This window comes from Dreissena polymorpha, chromosome 14 (assembly GCF_020536995.1).
Source record: "Dreissena polymorpha isolate Duluth1 chromosome 14, UMN_Dpol_1.0, whole genome shotgun sequence".
Taxonomy (NCBI): Eukaryota; Metazoa; Mollusca; class Bivalvia; order Myida; family Dreissenidae; genus Dreissena; species Dreissena polymorpha.
Genome location: NC_068368.1, coordinates 17,642,382 through 17,663,562, shown reverse-complemented (window position 1 = coordinate 17,663,562; position 21,181 = coordinate 17,642,382). Strand labels below are relative to the sequence as shown.

General features: G+C 37.2%; 2 protein-coding genes across 4 annotated transcripts in view; one reads left to right on the top strand and one right to left on the bottom strand.

Moving 5' to 3' along the window:
* LOC127858625 (uncharacterized) overlaps positions 1-1,828 on the bottom strand; it is a 31,089-nt gene extending 29,261 nt beyond the window's left edge. For both annotated transcript variants that reach the window (XM_052395831.1, XM_052395832.1), the window contains exon 1: positions 1,398-1,828. In XM_052395831.1, the coding sequence (XP_052251791.1) occupies positions 1,398-1,726 (329 nt within the window). In that variant the 5' untranslated portion in view covers positions 1,727-1,828. The remainder of the gene's footprint in view (positions 1-1,397) is intronic.
* Positions 1-21,181, top strand: part of LOC127858622 (meiotic recombination protein REC8 homolog) — a 162,436-nt gene that overhangs the window by 125,466 nt on the left and 15,789 nt on the right. The window lies entirely within an intron of this gene.

Here is a 21,181-nt window from a genome sequence, read left to right as displayed (position 1 = left end):
TGGTTTCATTGGGAATGATACCGTTTTCCGGTACCAACTTTATATAGAGGAAAAACGCTGCTCATGCAAATGTCATAGGATCTTTGCCATACTTCATGATAATGTGTAAGGTCATAAGATCTAGGTCAAGTTCGATAGTCGGCCCTTGAATCATAAAAAAATGAGTTTTTTCTTGTTTCCGCTAAATAACTCCAGCAACTGTCATCGGATCTTCATCAAACTTCTTAAAAATGTGTAAGGCAATAAAATCTAGGTTCAGTTACGTAATCAGCTAAATTTACCCAGGCACTTCTGAGTTACGGCCCTTGAATTGTCACAAAATTGTGTTTCTGCTCAAAACATTCTCATAACTTCTATGTCACTTCAGATGTAACCTTCATATTGAAGATGCATGTGTATATGGACAAGGCCTTTCCATACGCACACACATTTGACCCCTTTGACCTTGAACTTAGGGTCTTCGTGTAGGTTTCGAAAAACGGTTTTGGGGGGCATATGTCTTCCGATGGAGACAGCTCTTGTTTTATTTTTTTTAGAGGTCACAGTGACCTTGACCTTTAACCTTAAGTGACCCAAAAATGGATGTGGCGTGTTGAAATCATCAAGGTGCATCTACATATGAATTTCAAAGTTGTAGGTGGAAACACTTTGATTTGAGAGCAAAATGTCAAGGTTTAGCACGAAGCGGATGACACGACGAGCTGGCTATGACAATACCTCGGGTTTTCTACAAAAACAGCGAGCAAAAAATAAGTTTTCAGCTCAACTATTTATAGATCTAGGTCACAACAGTTAGGCAAGTCTTGGGCTTACATGTTTTATAGATATCTCTTGTTTTGATTTGTTGTCAACACATTACCTGTTATATGTGAGCATGCTATTAGTACTACTTTCTTACACTTTGCTTACAGTTGAGCAACTGGATGCTAATTTTAGCTCTCTTGTTTTTTTATTTTTTATTAGATTTTATGAAGAGAGATAGTTGGGTCACACAGTTAAAAGGAAATGTTGAGTCCAAAGGTCAACATGGCACCTTTTATTTTTTAATTAAATGTATATGAAAGATTACATGTGTGGGAGCAGTGGTCTAATGGTTGGACGCTGGCTTAGGGATCGAGAGGTCCTGGGTTTGAATCCCGCCCCGACCACTGGAATTTCCTTGAGCAAGAAATTTATCCCACATCTGCTCCTCTCCACCCAGGTGTATAAATGGGTACCTGTGAGGGAAATGAGCCAATGTGCCGTGGCTGCATACTGCGCCAAGATGTTTAATTAAACAGACGACTTATGACCCAGTGATCAGGGAAAAATGTAAAGCGCCTTTGAAAGCACAACTCAAGTATGAAAAAAGGCACTTATATATAATATAAATGTGGTATAGAAAAAAAGATACATACTGATGATTGTAGATATGGCAGACATGACATATCAGCTGATTGTGGTCCTCACAGAATCCTGTCAGTTGTTGTTTCTTATGCTCCTGACATTGCTCTAGTGCATCCACATTAGTATCTGGCCACTGGTTGATGTTACCCTTTCCCAAAGTTGCATGCTTCTTAAAAAGTGTGTCATGGAGCTTCACACATGTCCCACAGAATAACTTGGAACACTCCTCACAGTAAAATTCAGCCTCTGTATTTCTGTCATTTTCCTGACAGGCAAGGCAAGAAAAGTCAAAGAATAAATCTGATCCTCCATGAATGGAACTGTCAAAGTTGGAAGCCATTTCTTTAACTTAGTGTGACGTTGAAATATGAATTGATCTATATATTAAAAATGCTCTTTGAACCATCATCACATCATCACCACATGCTGTCTACTCACATGATCTACATGTGAAGGGATTGATATGATATGCTAAAAGATAACCTATATCTCTCATTCAACATAGTTGGTTACACAGCATGTTTAAACAGATATTACTATTCTGCATTCATTCTATACAGATTAATATTATGTTCAGTAATCAACCCATGCGAAAGATAAAAAAAATCCTCAGGACATAAGGTCCATTAACTCTTTAATTTTACAGGACCTTTCCAGATTTTACAAGATACCATCTTTATCCTAATAAACGCTCCCGCCCTAATAAAGGCATCCCTATCGTATTATAAAATGAATGAGCGATCAAAATAATAGCACCCCCTTTTCTCGGCTGCTAAGGGCTAAAGTAATTGCATTTAATTCACTGATTATTTTTTTATCAACAAGGTTACATATAATTGGCAAGCGAATGCAGACCGCTCATCTATTTTTCTGTTCAAAGGTGAAGGGACCTATCTCAATACTTCAATCAAAAAGGGGTTGGTGGTGGAGAGGGGTGTATAGTGCCGGATGTGGTCATTTATTACATTATCTTTCAAAAATGAAGAGAAAAAAATGGGGGGGGGGGGGGGATTTTTGGTTGGGTTGGTTGGACAGTCTTTAAAAAATAAAATAATAAAAATAATAAATATTTGTGTTTTTTTATGTCCCCCACCACTATATTGGGGGACGTAATTATTGTTTTTACCCTGTCTGTTGGTTGGTTGGTTTGTGTGTTTGTTTGCTCCAACTTTAACATTTTGCAACAACTTTTGCAATATTAAAGATAGCAACTTAATATTTGGTATGCATGTGTATCTCATGGAGCTGCACATTTTGAGTGGTGAAAGGTCAAGGTCATCCTTCAAGGTCAAAGGTCAAATATATAGCTTCTGACAAACCATGATATTTGGGGGAGGGGGGGTTTAGTGTTGGGTGTGTTCATTTATTATAAGATATTTCAAAAATAAGAAAAAAATGGAGAGACAAAAATTGGGGGGAGGTAAGTGTTGTTTTGTCAAAGTATGAATCAAATCTGATCATAAATAAAGAAGTTATGGCAATTTTTGCAAAATTTAATACTTTGAACTTGAGAGTCAATGTCATTCAAAGGTCAAGGTCAAAATCAACTTGCCAGGTACTGTACCCTCATAATAATAAGAAAATATTTGAAGTTTGAAATCAATAGCCTTGATACTTTAGAAGAAAAGTGGATCTAGACACAAAATTTAACCAAATATTCAAAGTAACTAAGTAAAAAAAAGAGCCATAATCATGTCAAAATGCCAGCCAGATTTACATAACTTTGCCTGCACAGTCCCCTTATGATAGATAGTAAGTGCTGCAATTATGAAAGCAATAGCTTTGATACTTCAAGAATAAAGTGGATCTAAACGCAAAACTTAACAAAATTTTCAATTCTCTAAGTATAAGAGGGGCCATAATTCTGTAAAAATGCCAGTTAAGAGTTACATTACTTTGCCTGCACAGTCCTCTATGATAGTTGATAGTAAGTATGTGTTGCAAGTATGAAAGCAATAGCTTTGAAATTTTAGCAATAAAGTGGACATAACCACAAAACTTAACCACATTTTCAATTTTCTAAGTATAAAAAGGGCTAACAATTCTGTCTAAATGCCATCCAGAGTTATCAAACTTTGCCTGCCCAGTCCCCTAATGATAATTAGTAATTTTGCCATGTTTGAATGCAATAGCTTTGATACTTAACCAGACACCAACGCTCAGGTGATGACAATAGCTCTTTTTTTCCAAAAAATAGATGAGCTCATAATAATAATAATAATAACATATATATATTTGGAACATATCGATGTTAGGATTAGACTCCAACATGCAGGCAATTTTATTATTGTATCGGTGGTTTCTGTATTAAATGTCAAAGTCATGTTACGATTTATTTTTTTGAACACCGTGCGTTTAAATACAGATCTACCCAGGTTGTTCAATGTGCGGTATGCTGGGCACTATTAATTGTGTTGCTATAGTTGTTGTGTTATTTTGTGTGTGTGTGTGTTTTTTTACAAATAAATATAATAATAATTGCAATGTTTCTTCATTTTAATTGACATAATATTCACAATGAATTCTCATTCACATTTAAATCTTAATGGTCGTCACTATCAACATTGGTGCTTGTGTAGTGATAATTGGTGTCATCATCTGACTCGGGGAGTTCTATTCCTGTGGTCGTCCCAGCCACATTCTCAAGATTCTGAAATATAATAATAAAATATTTTGCAGTTGTTTCTTTTTTATTTTAGTAACATTACGTTTTATAGTGTTTTGAAAAGTGTTCTATTATTTTGAATATTATCACACACCCCTTCTCCGCAATTTCAATGTCATCATCGCTGAATCCCTTAAATTCTGACAACAGCTCATAGCCAGACTGTTGAAACAAGTCGTCTTCTATACCATCGAGGGCTAGGGTTATCCCGCTTTTTTAATGACTTTCCATTTATTGCAGGGGTAATTTCTGCCCAGGCTTCCTTTATCCACATCAACAGTAGTGCCTTCTATGGTGGCCTCTGGTTACCAAAGTGTGTTTTTTCCACATTGTCATTAAATATCCATTTGTCATAGTACTCGGCCAATTTAGATTTAAACGGCCGGTTCCATGACACATCAGCTGGTTGCATTTTACTAGTACATCCACCAGGAATCACCACCATGTGTGTGATTAACTTGGTTTTGACCAAATCCCAGGTTATATGTGCCTTGAATGGGTCCCACACCAAGAGACGCCGTCTACTGTTATTTATCCCCAGCAACTTTTGGAGCCAGAATTTTATAGTGTCTTCGTTGGCCCATGATTTTTTTGCAAGCTCCGCACATGATCACTTGTATACCTGACGGAATGTCATCCTTTTTTGGTGGTTGAACACCAGGCAAATTAACAAGGGGTGCCATGTTTGTTTCGTCGGCGTATGCACCAAGCTTTACAGTTATTTTCTCTTTTTTGTGTCCTGTGGATGAAACATGAACGCCATAATGTGTCAAGCAAAAATTTGCCTGGCATTTCTAACCACACGGGGGTTTCGTCCATGTAAAGAATTTTTTATTCATCATATTCCCGTAAATCTCTCATTTTTATTACAAACTGTAGAAACTTGTCAACCTTGTCGTCAGGTATTTGTACGGGATGCTGAGCCATGTGAGTAGACCTACAAAAGGTTATTCCACAGAGCTCCAGATAAGGATTTGTGAAATTAGTAACGGTACTGCCACTGACAGAAAGAAAAGGAGTAACGCTGAAAATCAATTAGTACCTGTACTACCATATCCAAAAATACAGGTAGTACTGTACTACCCATGTTCTTGGATATTGAAGGGTGTATAACTGACTTTACAGAATCATTTGCAGCAATTATAATAAATATATTTAGCTTTTTAAACAGTTGCTTTATTAGGTTTTCCATTCTAAATTTTGATGCAAATACAACTACACATTAACACTCATGACTAAATACTATTTATTCATTTTGCTTGACAAGAAAACACAAGCCAACTTGTAAGCTAAGTAAATGAACACCAATGTCACTGTCTCATCTCAAAAGAATCATTGCTTTAGCAGTCAACTGTCAAAGTTGGCATTGACTATGCCAACTACCGTAAAACGCTGTGTATAACGCGCATTTATGTATAACGCGCATCTACTTTTTGAAGCAAAAAATCGGGAAAAAAAGTTTTTGAAGCAAAAACAAAATAAGGCAAAATTTCCGTACCGTAGGCTCACTGAAAATTGTTTAATTTATATTGCCGATCTCAGGTGTTATTTTATTTTTCAATAATTAATTATCTTAAAGACGATAACGATAAAGATACAACTTGTTTGTGTGGGTTTTTTTTTTAATGATAATATTACGTGTAAATGTTTCGATTTAAATGAATTATGCATGAAATGCACAATTTCCACGTGGATACCATCGAGGTTTTCATCATAAGTCTCCGAAGTAACTGTCCACGATTTTATCGTGGAGGAGTACACATTGCGGACCAATTAGTGTGCTTAGTATAACTAAGACACTGAATTTTTTTTATTGGTATTGGCACGGAGTTATTCACACATGACTTATTCACAACCGCACATTTTATTTACATTTCCCATCTCACGCGTTCTTTTCGAGCGTCTATAATTGACAGGAGACTTTAACGACTCAAACTTCTCAACTCCATTACTGACATTTCCGGCGTTAAACAAACAATGGAGGTTTGAAGTTGTTTGCCGGTTCGCATGTTTTGATAATAGCCCAGCAACACAAAACTTGACAGGTGACGCAAATTGCTCGATAATCACAACCCCAATCTTGACAAGAAGTATGAAAACGTGTAAACAAACACAACATCAATTCTATTAACACATTTGAAAAGCAAGAAAAATAATAAATATATCGGGAAAGACCTTGCCGACATACTATTGTAAATCAACAAGTGTCCCTAAATAAATTGTGTACCCTAGTACAGTAGGGCATAATATTGTGGGAAAAAACAATAAAGTTTAAATAAAAATGGCTTCCTTGTTTTTCATTTTCTTCTTCAAATTTATTTGATTTCAATGCTCTGTATGTACCTGAAAAGATAGAAAATATTAATGTTAACTTTATAACGTTTGTCCATCTATATTCAGATCGTGAATATATCACAATTATTAACATAGTTACAGTTAAAACAACGGGGAACAGAATGATGCGAGTTACCGTAACTGGGTAACTGACAGGGAAAAAATGTCTTGGCATGGCTGTAGTTGTGCATAACACGCATCAAGTTATTAAAATTAAATTTGGGGGGTAAAAATGTGCGCCTTAAACACAACGTTTTACGGTATGACATTAAAAAGCTTAAGCAAACACTTCAAATGGATTATGGGCTTACAGATTGAATGTCAGAATGGTTAGACGACCGTATGTAGCCATTATATGACAACAAAGTGTTTATTTGAACCGTTGTCGGTTTAGCCGGCCTTCCATTGTGCGCAGACATATTGGTTTTGACGAGCTTACGAGTTACCAGAAATCACGCCACAGAATAGATTATAATACCGGAACCCAGTCTACAACTTTTCGGCAATTTCAATTAATGAAAAGCGCCGTTAGGTAAGAGATCAACAAATTATGCCGCGCTGACCCCGACATATCGGTACGGCCAGATGTTTTTCGTAAATGCGTAAGAGGGATATTAAGGTCGTAATTGTACGTCCAGTTTATAAAAATAAATGTGTAAACCTTCATGAAAAAGCCGTATTTACGGCTGTACAGCCCTTATCTGGAGCTCTGTATTCCATGTCGCTTTTTGAAGTGTCTGCACATACCAGCCATTTGAGGCCTTGAAGGACTGGTTGCCATTTTCACTATAAAACCTGAAGGCCTCCTGTTTCAACTTTTTCCCTGTCACCCGAACCCCCTGCTGCCGTCGTTCCTCAAACCATCGCATTAATGATTTATCAATGTCAGGATACTTATATGTAGAAAAATTGTTAAACTAGCTACGGTAGTTGTTGCGTAATTTAAAGGTACATTAATTCAATTTATATTAGATCTTTTTAGTTTTTGTTATGTCCCCCACCACTATAGTCTGTTGGTTTGTTGGTTGGGTGGTTGGTTTGTTTGAGCAAATTTTAACATTTGCCATAACGTTTGCAATATTGAAGATGGCAACCTCATATTTGGCATGCATGTGTATCTCATGGAGCTTCACATTTTGAGTGGTGAAAGGTCAAGGTCATCCTTCAAGGTCAAAGGTCAAATACATGGGGACATTTCACAAACACATCGCTTGTTTGTTATAATAAGATTTTATGTGTTGATACCAATATATATCAAAATCACGACTACTAGTATGCATGGTGTCACTGCTATAATTATTGCTAGGTGATTACCAGTACACCCATTTGAGCCATTAAGAAGTTGTACTATGTCTTACTGATTTTTTTTACAATATTGAAAACAGAAAGAGCCTTACCTTTTAAAGTTTTTTTTTAATTTTATTACTATAAACAATTAAAATTGAGGAAAAATACTAAAAATCACGGGTACTGCTCTCATACTATTCAGTACCAAAGTTACTTAACTTGATAAAGAAATTAACATTATTCATTTTCATGACAAAAGCTTACAACATAGCTTAAGCTCTACCTTGAGTGGGCGACCTTCTTTCATACGTTTAGCAGCTTTCGAATCTTTCACCAAATCATCTTCCATCTTGCACCAATCTTGTACATGTTTTCGATGCACATTAAATTGCTTTGAAGAATAGTGGTTTTCATGTTCTGCAACTTCAACAAATTCAGCTTCAATGAGGCGGTGTACGTCCTTTTAGAACGCATGTTGAAAAATGAGCGGGTAAATTCAAATTTTTATGCCATCGAAGGTGGGCATATAGTGATTGCATTTCCGTTTGTCTGCCCATCACACTTTTGTGTTTAGGCCACGACTTTTTTTTCTATTGGTTTACAAAAATTATTTTGAAAATGGTCCATCGGGCGGTCGAAAGAAAAGAAGGAAAAAAAAACATCATTGGAAAAAAAATTAATACTTATAACATCGAAACAAAGACAACATATCTTTTATAACCTTAACACAGAGACAACAAATCAAATTATGCAATGAAACACATCTATATCTTCAAATGAAATGAGTTCTAAAAGCACCTTTTGTAACATTAGGCAATTTTAATCACTCCATTACATGACATGCGTTCTTCTCCCATTAAAACGAAAAACTGCGCTTCATTTCCGTAATTCGATGTGCACCATTGCGCAATGCGATGCCCGTTGCATAAATCTTATATAAGATAAACTACTCATACTCAAGTTATGTGTTTGCTCTTACTCGACTTATGAGATCGTCCACGAAAAAACATTATGTAGATCGATCTCCACGTTGTCGCGGTAATGTTTGTTAAAGTTGTTGTCGTCATGAAAACTCGTTGTTTTACAACGCCAGGGTTCGCACAGGGCTTGAAAAGTGCTTGAAAACGAGTCATAGGCTTGAAAAGCCCTTGAACAAAGGTTGGCCTTAAAAAAGTGCTTGAAAAGTGCTTATTTCATGTAAAAAAGCCTTGAAATTGTTTATTTCTGCTCAAAATTACTTTTATCATCGCTTTAATTATAATTTTAAATCGTTCTTAATGGAAATATTACGAAAATTTATCATAGATACCTTCGCGCAAAAAGTTGAGTATGAAATATAAGTTTCGTACACTATTGAGTACGAAATGTTATGTGTACATGTCACAGATTATGTGTACTACGTCAGAGGTTCTCCATTCTGTTCTGTGTTCTTCTTGAACCCCCTTTGAAGAGGAACCAAACAATTGTTTGTAGACAGTGAATTATCCTCCACCGAATATAAACACTCTATATTACACGTTCACACTATTCACTCCTTAAATCACACACCTTTCACTAGAATATAAGTCTATCCACTAATCGCGAATATATGCGACTTAGAACTGTACGCGCGATTTTTCATTAGTTGTTAAAATATTAAATGAGATGAAAATAAAACATTAAGTGAAAATTAATTTACAGAAGGTCGGAGAGTGCTTCTGTACATACATTAGAATTGTATTGCCTTGAATAAAAATACCCAATAAACACTATTGCCACTTTAATTAAGAATTATGCCCTTCTATAGTGTTTTTGTGTTTGGTACGGGGTGGTCGCTGGCTTGCATTGGTCACCAAATGCAACTGAAGTGTCCTGTCCAGACCGTACAACAACCGTCTACAATGCTTCTCAAACTCGTGAAATTCTGTAGACAAATGGGTTTTCAGGAAAGTCTTTAAAGTTGGCCAACTGTTGATGAGTATGTAGAGCGGTTCGTCTACGGGTAAAGTATTAAAGGAAGTCTTTGTTATCGCCTCCCACTGACGTTCTATGTCTACCATAATTGACTGTCTAACACTATGCAGGGCACTACACTTGGACACAAAATGTTCTGCGGTTTCATTTTCTTCACCACACATCTGACATGTTGGGTTTATATCATACTGGTTAAAGTTCTTACGTTTTGTTTGTAGCATGTAAGTCCCTGTGAGTAACCGTACCTTTGTTTTTAACCGTTCTTACTCTCTGGCCGTATATTCCAATGAGAGCAAAGGGAGAATCTTACCTGAGGCACATACTTATCTTGTCTCAAGAAAAACAATGTGGAATATAAGGGTGTTAAACTGTCTATTTGATCACTCCAGTAGCTATGAACCGCCTTGAGTACACGTGTCTTCCATTTTCCCTTCGTGGGTGTGTTGTCAGCTACGTCAGTAACAGTCCCCAACTCGTACTTCCACATTATATGCTGCACTTGTATGAACCAGGATGAGCTGTCAACTGATTTAAAGCTAATCTGACGTACAAGTAGCGCCCACTCAATACTGTTTTTATCTTGCGAGCATATAGTATGTAAGAAAGTCATGGCCTGTATGTGAATTTGTGCTTCGATCGGTAAAAGTCCGGATAGAAGATGTACTGCCGCATTGGCTGTGTTTTCTGGTAGTCTAAGAATTTCTTTAACAAACTTTCTTTGGAATGCTTCAAGACAGTTTATAATGCGTTCAGGAGGTAATAACAGAACATAAGAACGGGCAGAACATGAGATTTGTAAAGATGAATAATTGACAGTACATTTTGTCCCGCTTGCCCTTTGTAACCACTACCGAATATACTATATGCTTTTCTTCTTGCTTTTTTAAAATTTTAATCCACGTTAGCTTTTTGGTTGTTCAGCATAGAGTCAGTTCGTATAATATCGAGATGTATAGCTCTTGGCACAGATGGGATTTCGTCATTGTTCATGAAGAAAGGAGTAGACACGCCCTTTTTACGTTGGTGACTAACATGGATATGCACGCTCTTGGTTACAGGTTGTAACAGGTATCGCTCCATATTGGCCAATTCTGCTGAAATGTTTAACAGTTCCTGAGCTTCATTGACCGTCTTGGCACATAAGCATATATCGTCCGCACAAGCACTGGCCGAACATTTGACGTCACCGATAGTGGATCCCACCCTGGCTTCTTGTAGGCGATCAAGCAGCGGGTTAACGTAGACCTTGTAAAGGTCGGTGCTCAGTACTCCTCCCTGTCTAACGCCCTGCTGAACACTGAACTCAGCCGAGACACGCCCCTTCCACTTAACTGCACTAGTGGAATCACTATGGAAGCTATCGATTAGGGACCAATGTTTGTTGGATACTCCAATGTGACCCAGTCGTCGCATAAGGTGTTTGTGGTCTATCACATCAAATGCAGATCTCGCATCCAGAAAGATCAAATGCATTTCGGATCTATTGTCATGACATTCACGATACAGTTCTTATACTATAAAAGCTGAATTTAGTGGTGAAGAGTTCTTAGTAAAGCCCCGTTGGAATATATTCTGGCTGCTCTTTATGTTTGGTGCTATCCTATCACGCAGTATTGCTTCAATGACCTTGCCAATCACCAGTAGAATTGTTATGCCCCTATAGTTCCCTGAAACATTGGGTTCACCTTTGTTTTTGAAAATGGGAGTCACCACACCTCTCTTCAAAGCCGCAGGAAACAGTCCACTAGCAAATACATGGGATACAACCTTTTAAAGATACTCAAAGGTGCTGTCTTCACAGTTCAATATATGTTCGACTGACATGTTGTAAACATCAGGCGCTTTACCAGTATTCAGACTTTTAACTGCTTTTTCAAGTTCAATTTTAGTTACAGGTTGGACGTATTGATTGCGGTTCATATTCACAGTCAGTCCGTATTCAATATTAACGATTTCATCATATACATTGTCGAAGAGGTCATTGGCAGCCTGTTGCCCAACAGCTTCAAAATGATCATGAAAACCACATACAATTTTATCTTCTTGGTACCGTTGGTTACCTACGTTTAAATCAGTAATAAACCTGCCCTGCTTGTTATGTTGGCTATTCACTAGCTTATGAAATGTTCTAGAGTCATATTTCCTGCTTTCAATTATCTTCTGTTTTAGTTCATAGTCTTTTTTCGCAATTGCCTGCCTAACACTGGATCGTAGTGCCCTCTTAGCCAAGTTCTTTTCAGTTAACAAACCACTCTCAGTGATTTTTTTTGCTTTAATTTGTTACATCCTGTGCCATTTGAATTGGGAAAATAAGCGCGATAAACCGTGAAATTGGGAAAAATAGCGCGATAAACCATGAAATTGGGAAAAATTAAGCATTATAAATAGGATTATAAGTAACAGAAGTGATATTGTTTTTAAGTGCATGTTCAGGGAGTTTTCTAGAAAAGCAGACCTGTTTACTTCTACGGATTCGCCGTAGTTACTACAGATTATTTGGCTTAACTACGCACTACTGATATGTACTGAAAAACTACGGATCCATTGATAAAATGCTCAAATTTCAGTTTTAATCGTACTTTTGCTTATTTTCGGTCTTTGCGGGTAATTTATCAATCATAATCATTTTGGCGCTTGTATAGTAAGAAACGTTAAAATTCAAGCCTCCCAGGAAACGAGTGCTGATCGAGCTTGTCGAGTCGTCACCGAACGACAACTGACTTACGTATTGGTTTGCAAATTTAGCGGAATATATACGATTTTACGTTGCTATTCAGTATACACATCTCTCTCTATTTCGGAGAATACCGACGATAGTCGATGTATCGGGATTGAGCACGCCTGTTTTTACACACGTCCAAGATGGCGGCAAGCAGACGAGAAATTGCGATTAACGGCGAAATTAATAAATACCATTCAAATTAAAAACGGATATCATATGGGCATTAAGGAATAATGTAATGCGTGTGTTAATTAACGCAAAATACTACGTTTGGGATAAAAAACAACAACAAATATTTATCAGAAATCTGCACAGTGAATGTGCGTCACGGAAACGAGTGTTGGAAAATTGGTGTTCAGTCTACCAAAGACCTATAGAATACATGTACCTGTATTCTATAGGTCTTTGAATCTACTCACAATGAGTATCGTTCGAAAAATGGAAAGAGACAAACATGATTTGATTTATATGTTAGTGGATCTGTCTGTATACTCAAGATTCATATGCATATTCTGCTTTATTATGTTTGTTACGCTGTACAGTTTAATGAAATAGCATTGAACTGAGGTTGTCAAGTGCAAGATATTCAAAGGTAAACACATACAATATATTATTTTAACTCCATTTAATACATCATTAACACAACAAGAACACTAAATGGTGTTTGTCAATATTTGTTTATGTTTTCCCCTTATGATATTTAAATGTTTAAAAATACTGAATAAAATTAATAGCTACTCTTAAAGAGCTTATGATCAAATGGTGTATTTAAGAATCTATAGATTATTGCAAGTTAAAATAATATGCATGTGGATGGATATTAACTAAATATTGTCTTCATTGTAAGAAGACCTTAAAGCAACACTTTATAATATAAAAATGCTGTCAACTGCACTTAAAAACAATTTTAATTCTGTTACTTATAATCATATTTATAATGCTTAATGTTTCCCAACGTCATGGTTTATTGCGCTATTTGATCCAATTTCATGGTTTATCACGCTATGTTTCCCAATCCAAATGGCACAGGCTGTAACAAATAAAAGCAAAAAAAAAATCACTTAACAGATTAAATTATTAGCAAGTAAATTCATCTAATGCTTTATTTACCATTAAACTGCTATGTGACCCAGTCATGGTGTTTTAATGCTCAAAATGATTGAAAAGGTTAAAACTACTGACAACAGCCCCAAACTACTGAGAGATGCCCTCCATACTACTGAGAAGCAATTGGTAGGGTAAACAGGTCTGGAAAAGGAGTCTGGTCAAATTGGGATTTTTTTTTATCAATAAAAGTGGCAAGTTTGGGAATGGAATGATTTATGGACAAAAATGATTAAATTCAAGTTATTATTTTGTGAGATGTTTACAAAATAAAGTTGAGACCTAGATTTAAGAAATCATAATAAAGTTATATGACACTTCTTTCTAAAAAAAGTTGTTGTTTTTTTAAGTTGGGCTTTTTTTTGGAAATTTTGGTCAGATTTTTGGGAAAAAACGTGTATTTTTGCGATTGGGAAGCAGCCGAAAATTGGCTGTAAATTTGAGGAAAAAAAATCACTGACTCTCCACGCGGTCTACCCGCCTGCTTCCAAGCTTTGTATGCACTTTTCATGTTCATGACATTGTTTCTAATGTCTTGGTTCCACACCTTTAACTTAGGTTTAGAATTAAACAGTTTCCTTCTACTGGCAAGATTTGACGCAGATTCACTCATAAGCTCACAGAAATCTTTAACAACCTCCTCAACATTATCATCATCAATTTCAGTTTCTAGGGTTGCGAGACCGTCCTTGACCCTAATGGAATATACGTGTTTATCAATAGTTCTCCAGTTCACCCTAGTGCTTATAACGCTGTCTTCTGGCTTTATATTTAAAGTAAAATTACACAAAAGTTCAACCTTAATAGGATAGTGATCCAATGTATTTGTCCGCAGGTCATTAAGTACGACCTTTCTTGAAGTGATTAGCACTGATGGCACGTTGTACAGAAAAAAGTCTATCTCGGTGCACTCGTTGCCTCGAGGGTCAAGGTATGTTTCCCCGGAATTCTCAAATTTAAGATCAAAGTCATTTACCAGTTCTTTCAAGTAATTGAGTCTTCTAGATCCATGAGCCCCTCCAAGATTTTCATTAAAGTCGCCGCTCAAAAGGATATAATTGTCAGTGTTATATTTAAAAATGATTTCCCTTAACTGGTCCACACAATCGCAAAACTCAGTCACATTACCGCTCAACCCCCGACAGGGCATGTATACAGACACTATGACTAATCCCTTATTGTCCTTGAAGTTAGAAAGTTGTAGGCATTGAATTCTGTTTCCTCCGTCGTCAAGCACGGTCACTTTTGGATCAAGTTCTTTCTTCCATAAAACACCTACCCCGCCAAAACCTCGTATCAGCTGTGTAGGCAATGATGGGTCATTATAATCTGTACCTTTTCCAACCGAGTTTATGTTTTCGTGAGCTTCACTTAAGAGATCAATTTGAGACTGAAATAGCCAATGTTCTTGCACAAGTATAATATCATTACACTTAAAATGTCCGCTATGGCGAGTGTACTAGTCACAATGTTCTTACAATTAAAATAAGCTATCCCTAATGTTTTTGAAGACTCGCTACTAGGTTCACAACTAACAATCGGTTCTGACCCTTGCGCTATCTGGGAATGTTCCGATGTTTGACGTGGTACAAAAAAGGATGCTGATCAGGAAAGCTCCTTACACTAGTGCCCGCCAGTAGATACATCAACGGATGTTGATGGACACGTCTAGGCGGTACTGACACATATATTGTTCGCTATCACGGTCTACATTGTTGCGGTTCGGTACGCTCTCTACTCTGTCATTGTATTGCATTGCTGTAGAAACCACACTTGTCCTTGACAGCGTTACAGGGGGACAGCTGTCAATGTTCGTAAGGACCGGCGCAGCGCAAACACTGGCGGCGGCTGTTGAAACCACCCTAGTCGTTGACCGAGTTACAGGGGGAACGCTGTTAATGTTCGTTAGGTCCGGCATATCACAAACGCTGGCGCCTGTCGAAACCACACTAGTCGTTGACCGAGTTACAGGGGGAACGCTGCTAATGATCATAAGGTCCGGCGTGGCACAAACACTGGCGGCAGCTGTCGAAACCACACCAGTTGTTGACTGAGTTACAGGGGGAACGCTGTTAATGTTCATTAGGTCCGGCATATCACAAACACTGGCGACTGTCGAAACCACACTAGTCGTTGACCGAGTTACAGGGGGAACGCTGCTAATGATCATAAGGTCCGGCATAGCACAAACTCTGGCGGCGGCTGTCGAAACCACACTAGTTGTTGACAGGGTTACAGGGGGAACGCTGTGAATGTTCGTAAGGACCGGCATAGCACAAACACTGACGCCGGCTGTATGCACACCTATATCACTCGCAGCTTCTAGTACACGATTGCTTGAAACAATATGGCGCTTATTGTGCGGAATAGAGATATTCTCGCAATTAGTATCATGCCAAAAATTGTCTCTAAATATAAACTGCTCAAGTTCACTTTCTATTTTGTCAAAAACAAAGTTAGTTAGTCTATCTTGTAATTTAGTCAATCTAGCCTGTATCGTGCTATTACAGCCAGTCTGCACATTTTCTCGCGAAGATTCATTAGGAATTGGACCGGCATCATGCCGCTTATCATTAACACATTCGCCCGCCTCAAGACGTTCAAGTCTCTTAGCAACCGTTTGGAGTGTAATTTGTAATTCTTCATTACGGGCTTCTAAACGTTTACAATAGGATTCTAATTTATTAAGGTCTTTAAGTTTTTCTTGGTTTTTAAGCTGGAGTATCTTAACCTCTTCTTCCTTTTTCTTTACTTTCAGTTCACGTTCTCGTATATCACTCAACTTAGTTAAACAAGAACATTCTGCACTACTAACTTCAACACTCTGCACTAGCTTCTGCCTGGAGGTATCGTTGCTACTTTCGCGCGACTCGACACTTGCAGCACAAACAGTAGTGATTATCTCTGACTCTTGAAACTGACCACTGTCCATTTCATCGTGTAAGATATCGAGAGCCACCGTGCTCTCTGTTACCTTGGTTACCTTTGGAATTTGTAAGCGTAAATTAGAGTCTGATTTAGATTTTGACATAAGTTTTGGTTGTTTCTTTTTGTCAATATGTTTTGCAACACAGTATGTTTTTAAAGATGTTTGCTCATCAAGGCTATCACCAGTTTGTTCGCATTCATTTAACGTTTTAGACGGTTCACTTGTGTCGGAAGTTTTACAAAATCTACAGCAAAACAACTCGTCAGGAGACGAAGCCAATTGTTCAATTTCATCTTTCTTAAGCTTTTGGCAATATAATGGATCCAATGAGAACCTTTGGTACACAGCACACTATTTGTTTTGCATGCACGGTTACAACCTGGGCATTTATCAGAGTCTTCTCTACAGTTATTGATGGTTATCGCTGCACAAGCTGCAGACAGAGCATTTGTACTTTGTTTTGACAGAAATTCAGTCAACTTTTCAACCAGCAGGTCATTAAACACTTTCAAATCTATATTGTTGCTTACGCACAGAAAGTCTACAATAGCATTGATATTTGGCATATCATCTTCCAGAAATTCCATACAGTTTTTACCATTAAGGAGAAATCTACTTGTGGTTACATAAACGTTGAGCGTATACCTGACACCATCGGCTTTAATGACTCTATAGACCCTTTTGGTTCGATTGACTCCAGTATTGTCAAATGTGTCTGTGACTTTCACGTTACAATTTTGCTCAGACAGTTTATTAAAGTACTGAGAGAGTGCAATATCAATTAATTCAAATAGCACTGCGTCGGTTGAAAAGACTATATTGCCTTCACTGAGTTCGTATGATACGACCTGAGCTCTTTGAGCGGCCTTAAGTTTGTTCCTTAGCATTTTGTCAATGTTTAGGGCATAGTTTTCAATTTCTTCTGCGTTTCTGCTTTCGGCAGAGGTTTCCTATTTCGAACTTCCAAGGCCATGCTTACCATACGACCACCCCTCACTTACCAATAATATGAATTAATCAAAGGATAAACAGTGTTATTTTCAAGCTGGCTCTCACGACCTGCTACCAAGTGCAACAATGTTGCAATTAGAAAAAGATACACAATCATTAAGATGACTTAATAAGGGACAACAACAATTTGCCTTCAATAACCCATAGGGACGACAGTAAAGCTACTTGAAAAGTCGTAAAAGTGTCTAAATTTGAGGACACTAAACAGTGTTGTTTTCACACCAGCACTCACAGCCTGTGACCATGTGCAATCGATAAAAGTTACAAAATCATAAAAGCAGTTTAAAAAACAACAAATTGTCTACAGTAAAGCATTGGGGCGGCGACAAAGCGTCTTAGAATGTCATAATAGGGTCTGATTTGAGAACCCTAGACAGTTTTCTTTTTTACACTGGCACTCACAATGTTGCAATCAGTTAAAGTTGCAAGACCATTAGGATAGTTTGAAAAAAGAAAACAACAACAATGGCTTGCCTTCAATAAAACATAGGGATGATAATGAGGCTACTAAAATGTCATAAAAGGACTAAATTTAAGGACCCTAGACAATTTTCTTTTCGCACCGGCACTCGCTACCTGCACCACGTGCAACAAAGTTATTCACAATAAAAGTTGCAAAGTCATAGAAAAGCTTGAAAACTACAAATTATTTTCTAAAATGTCATAAAAGGGACTAGATTTAAGGACCATAGACAGTTTTCCTTTTCACAACGGCACTCGCGACCTGCACCACGTGCATCAAAGTTATTCACAATAAAAGTTGCAGTCATTAAAAAGCTTTAAAAACTACGAATTATCTACAGTAAAACATAGGCACGGCAATAAGACTACTAAAAATGTCATAACAGTTTCTATATTTAGGGTCACTAAGCGTAAAAACAGTTTTAGAATGTCCAAAGTAAAAAAAAAATCCAAGATGGCGGCCACTATCGTTTTCCTTTGTCTACGTACACACGCAGTTATTTATCTACACCGAGCACACAAAATTGGGAATTTGGGCAATGAACAAAAGTCCTGTCTTTCTCTTAAAGCTGTTCCTTGTATTGCCGCATCTCCTCCACCAGAATAATGAGTTAAAAATCAGTTAAAAATTAAAAAATTTAAGAGCATAAAAAGTACGTCCTTCCACCACAACACCCTCACCACATCACATTGTGATCAATTTTCGCGAGTGAAAACGCAGCGATGGGGAAGTGTCATTTCAAACCAGGGTGGTTAACTGAACATTCCTGGGTACAGAAAACAAATGACATTCGAAAAGCACTTTGTTGGGTCTGTATGAAGACCATTGATGTCTGGGTATGGGGGAAAGCGTTTTGAAAAGCCACGAGAAAGTGGAAACCCTCAAAGAAAACATGAAATTGAGAAGCAAACAGGGTTCCTGCGATGTGTCTTTTGTTAAACAGGAAGGTACTATTGTTAAAACTGTTAAATCTAAAACAGACATAAACAACAACAGCCCATCTGTGTCGAACCAGGAAGGCACAGCCACAGAGAGTGTGCAGATAGAAGATTCAAATTCCAGAACCTTCACAACTTTCAGCAGTAGTATCAAACTCGCAGACATCCGTAGACAAATTTGTTTAAAAAAATGGGGTCGAACCAGGAAGGCACAGCGACAGAGAGTGTGCAGATAGAAGATTCAAATTCCAGCATCTTCGCAACTTTCAGCAGTAGTATCAAACTCGCAGACATCCATAGACAAATTCTTTCAAAATGATATTTTGAAGGCGAAAGTATTGTGGATATTGCATACTGTTTGCACACAACCATCCTTTAATTCCAATAAAAACATTACAAAGTTTTTTCAGGTTGTGTTCCATGACAGTACGATAGCAAAGCATATGTGGCTGTTTTGGGGCTAGCTGAACATTTCAAAACTGTACTTGATAGTTCTATAAGTGGACAGTAGTGTCTCAGTACTCAGTGTCTTTTGATGAAAGTTTAAACAAGAAAGACCAATCCAAGCAAATGGAAAATGCATTTTTTTAAGGAAACTAACGTACGGTTATTCGGCCTTGAAAATGAAAATTTGGCCTTGGAAAGTCCTTGAAAAGTGCTTGAATTTAGGTTTGAGATTTCTGTTTGAACCATGAACGCAAAACGTCCTATTTTAACAGACGCGAATTAATTTAATAATATTTTTCAACTTCGCTTTGCTTTATTTTAATAATTTAATGATTTTAATCCAAAGTTTAATGTAAAATTTGCAGTCTGTGTGAATTGACAGTTTGACGTCATCAAAGGAAAGCTGTTTCCTGTCTGAAGCATTCAAGCGACAAATTTTGCGCCGACAATATTGGCTTCCTTTGTTTAGCAATCAACATGCTGAACCAATTGTGTGTTTGTTTTTCAATGGCAATCCTCCAATTTAATAATAGCTCATGCATAGCTCCGCCTTCGAATCTTTTGCAGAGAAAGGAGGTGGAGTTAAACGGTTAATTGAGCTTATGTTTACGCAAGTTGAGTTCCGATTTGCCGAAATTACTCGGCTCTAAGCATTGAAACGACAAAATTTATGCATATATAAGGCCTATTTTGTGAAAATTAAAAAAAAAATCTTTTCCAAAACAGGCCTTGAAGAATCCACTCGACCGCTCGCATATGCGAGTGAAGTTGACGGTCGGGCGAGTAAAGTTTGTTAAATACTCGACCGACCGGGCGATTGCTGTTTTTCAAGTTGAGAAATATAAATTAAGTTCCAGAACTCCTGCCACATCAATACAAATTGCGAACAATTTTTCGAACGAACAAAAAATAGATTTAGTACACAAAGAAACTGCACTTTCGTTTTGACAATGAAAAATGACGTCACAGGCACAGTAAAAATAATTCTCGTAATCGGCTGCGCTCTTTTCCTAGGTGTCAGTGCTCTTAGCTTATCGATTAAAAGTGAAAAAAACAGTTAAATATATTGGTCATTCTGTGAAGAATACAATTTCATTTTAATGTAAATATCAATAATAATAAAAATACATAACTGGTTAGTTATAATACTTCTTATATTTAATTAAAAATAAACAAAAAAATAATTATTAATAAACAGAATAATTCGTGATCAGAAGCCTTAGCCAAAATTTACCATATTGTAACCATTTGTCAATCAAGCGTGTCTTTCAGTAAAAGTTTGTCTGAAATATTAAAACTCAGCATGGAAAAGGGTTCTATTTTAAAATATCTGCAAGGTGGTGGAGACAGGGAACAGAAAGAAAGGTCGTCAAAACGAGAAGCGGAAAGTATTGAGAAAAGGAAACAGGTGCAGAAAACGTAAGGAAAGCAAATAAAATCCATCAGATAATGTAGTTAATTTGTTTGCAGTTTAGTGTCACTATGTTACGTAGGTTAAAAGGTTCTGGTTGATCATAACTATAAATATAGATATATTTTTTTTAAATGCAGGAAGAGTAGATTAAAGTGAAGGGCGAGTGGATTGTCAGACCTACTCGCCCTGCAGGGCGAGTGGCTCTGGAAAAATTCTTCAAGGCTTGCATAACCATCGGGCCTAGGGCTATCAAATTTGGTATGTTGTGACATCTAATAGTCCTCTACCAAATTTGTTCAAATTTTGTCCCTGGGGTCAAATTTGACCCTGCCCGGGGGGTCATAAAATTGAACATATGCTTATATAAGGCCTATTTTGTGAAAACTGCAAAAATCTTCTTGTCCATAACCATCCGGCCTAGGGCTATCAAATTTGGTATGTAGTGACATCTAATAGTCCTCTACCAAATTTGTTCAAATTTTTTCTCTGGGGTCAAATTTGACCCTGCCCCGGGGGTCAAAAAAATGA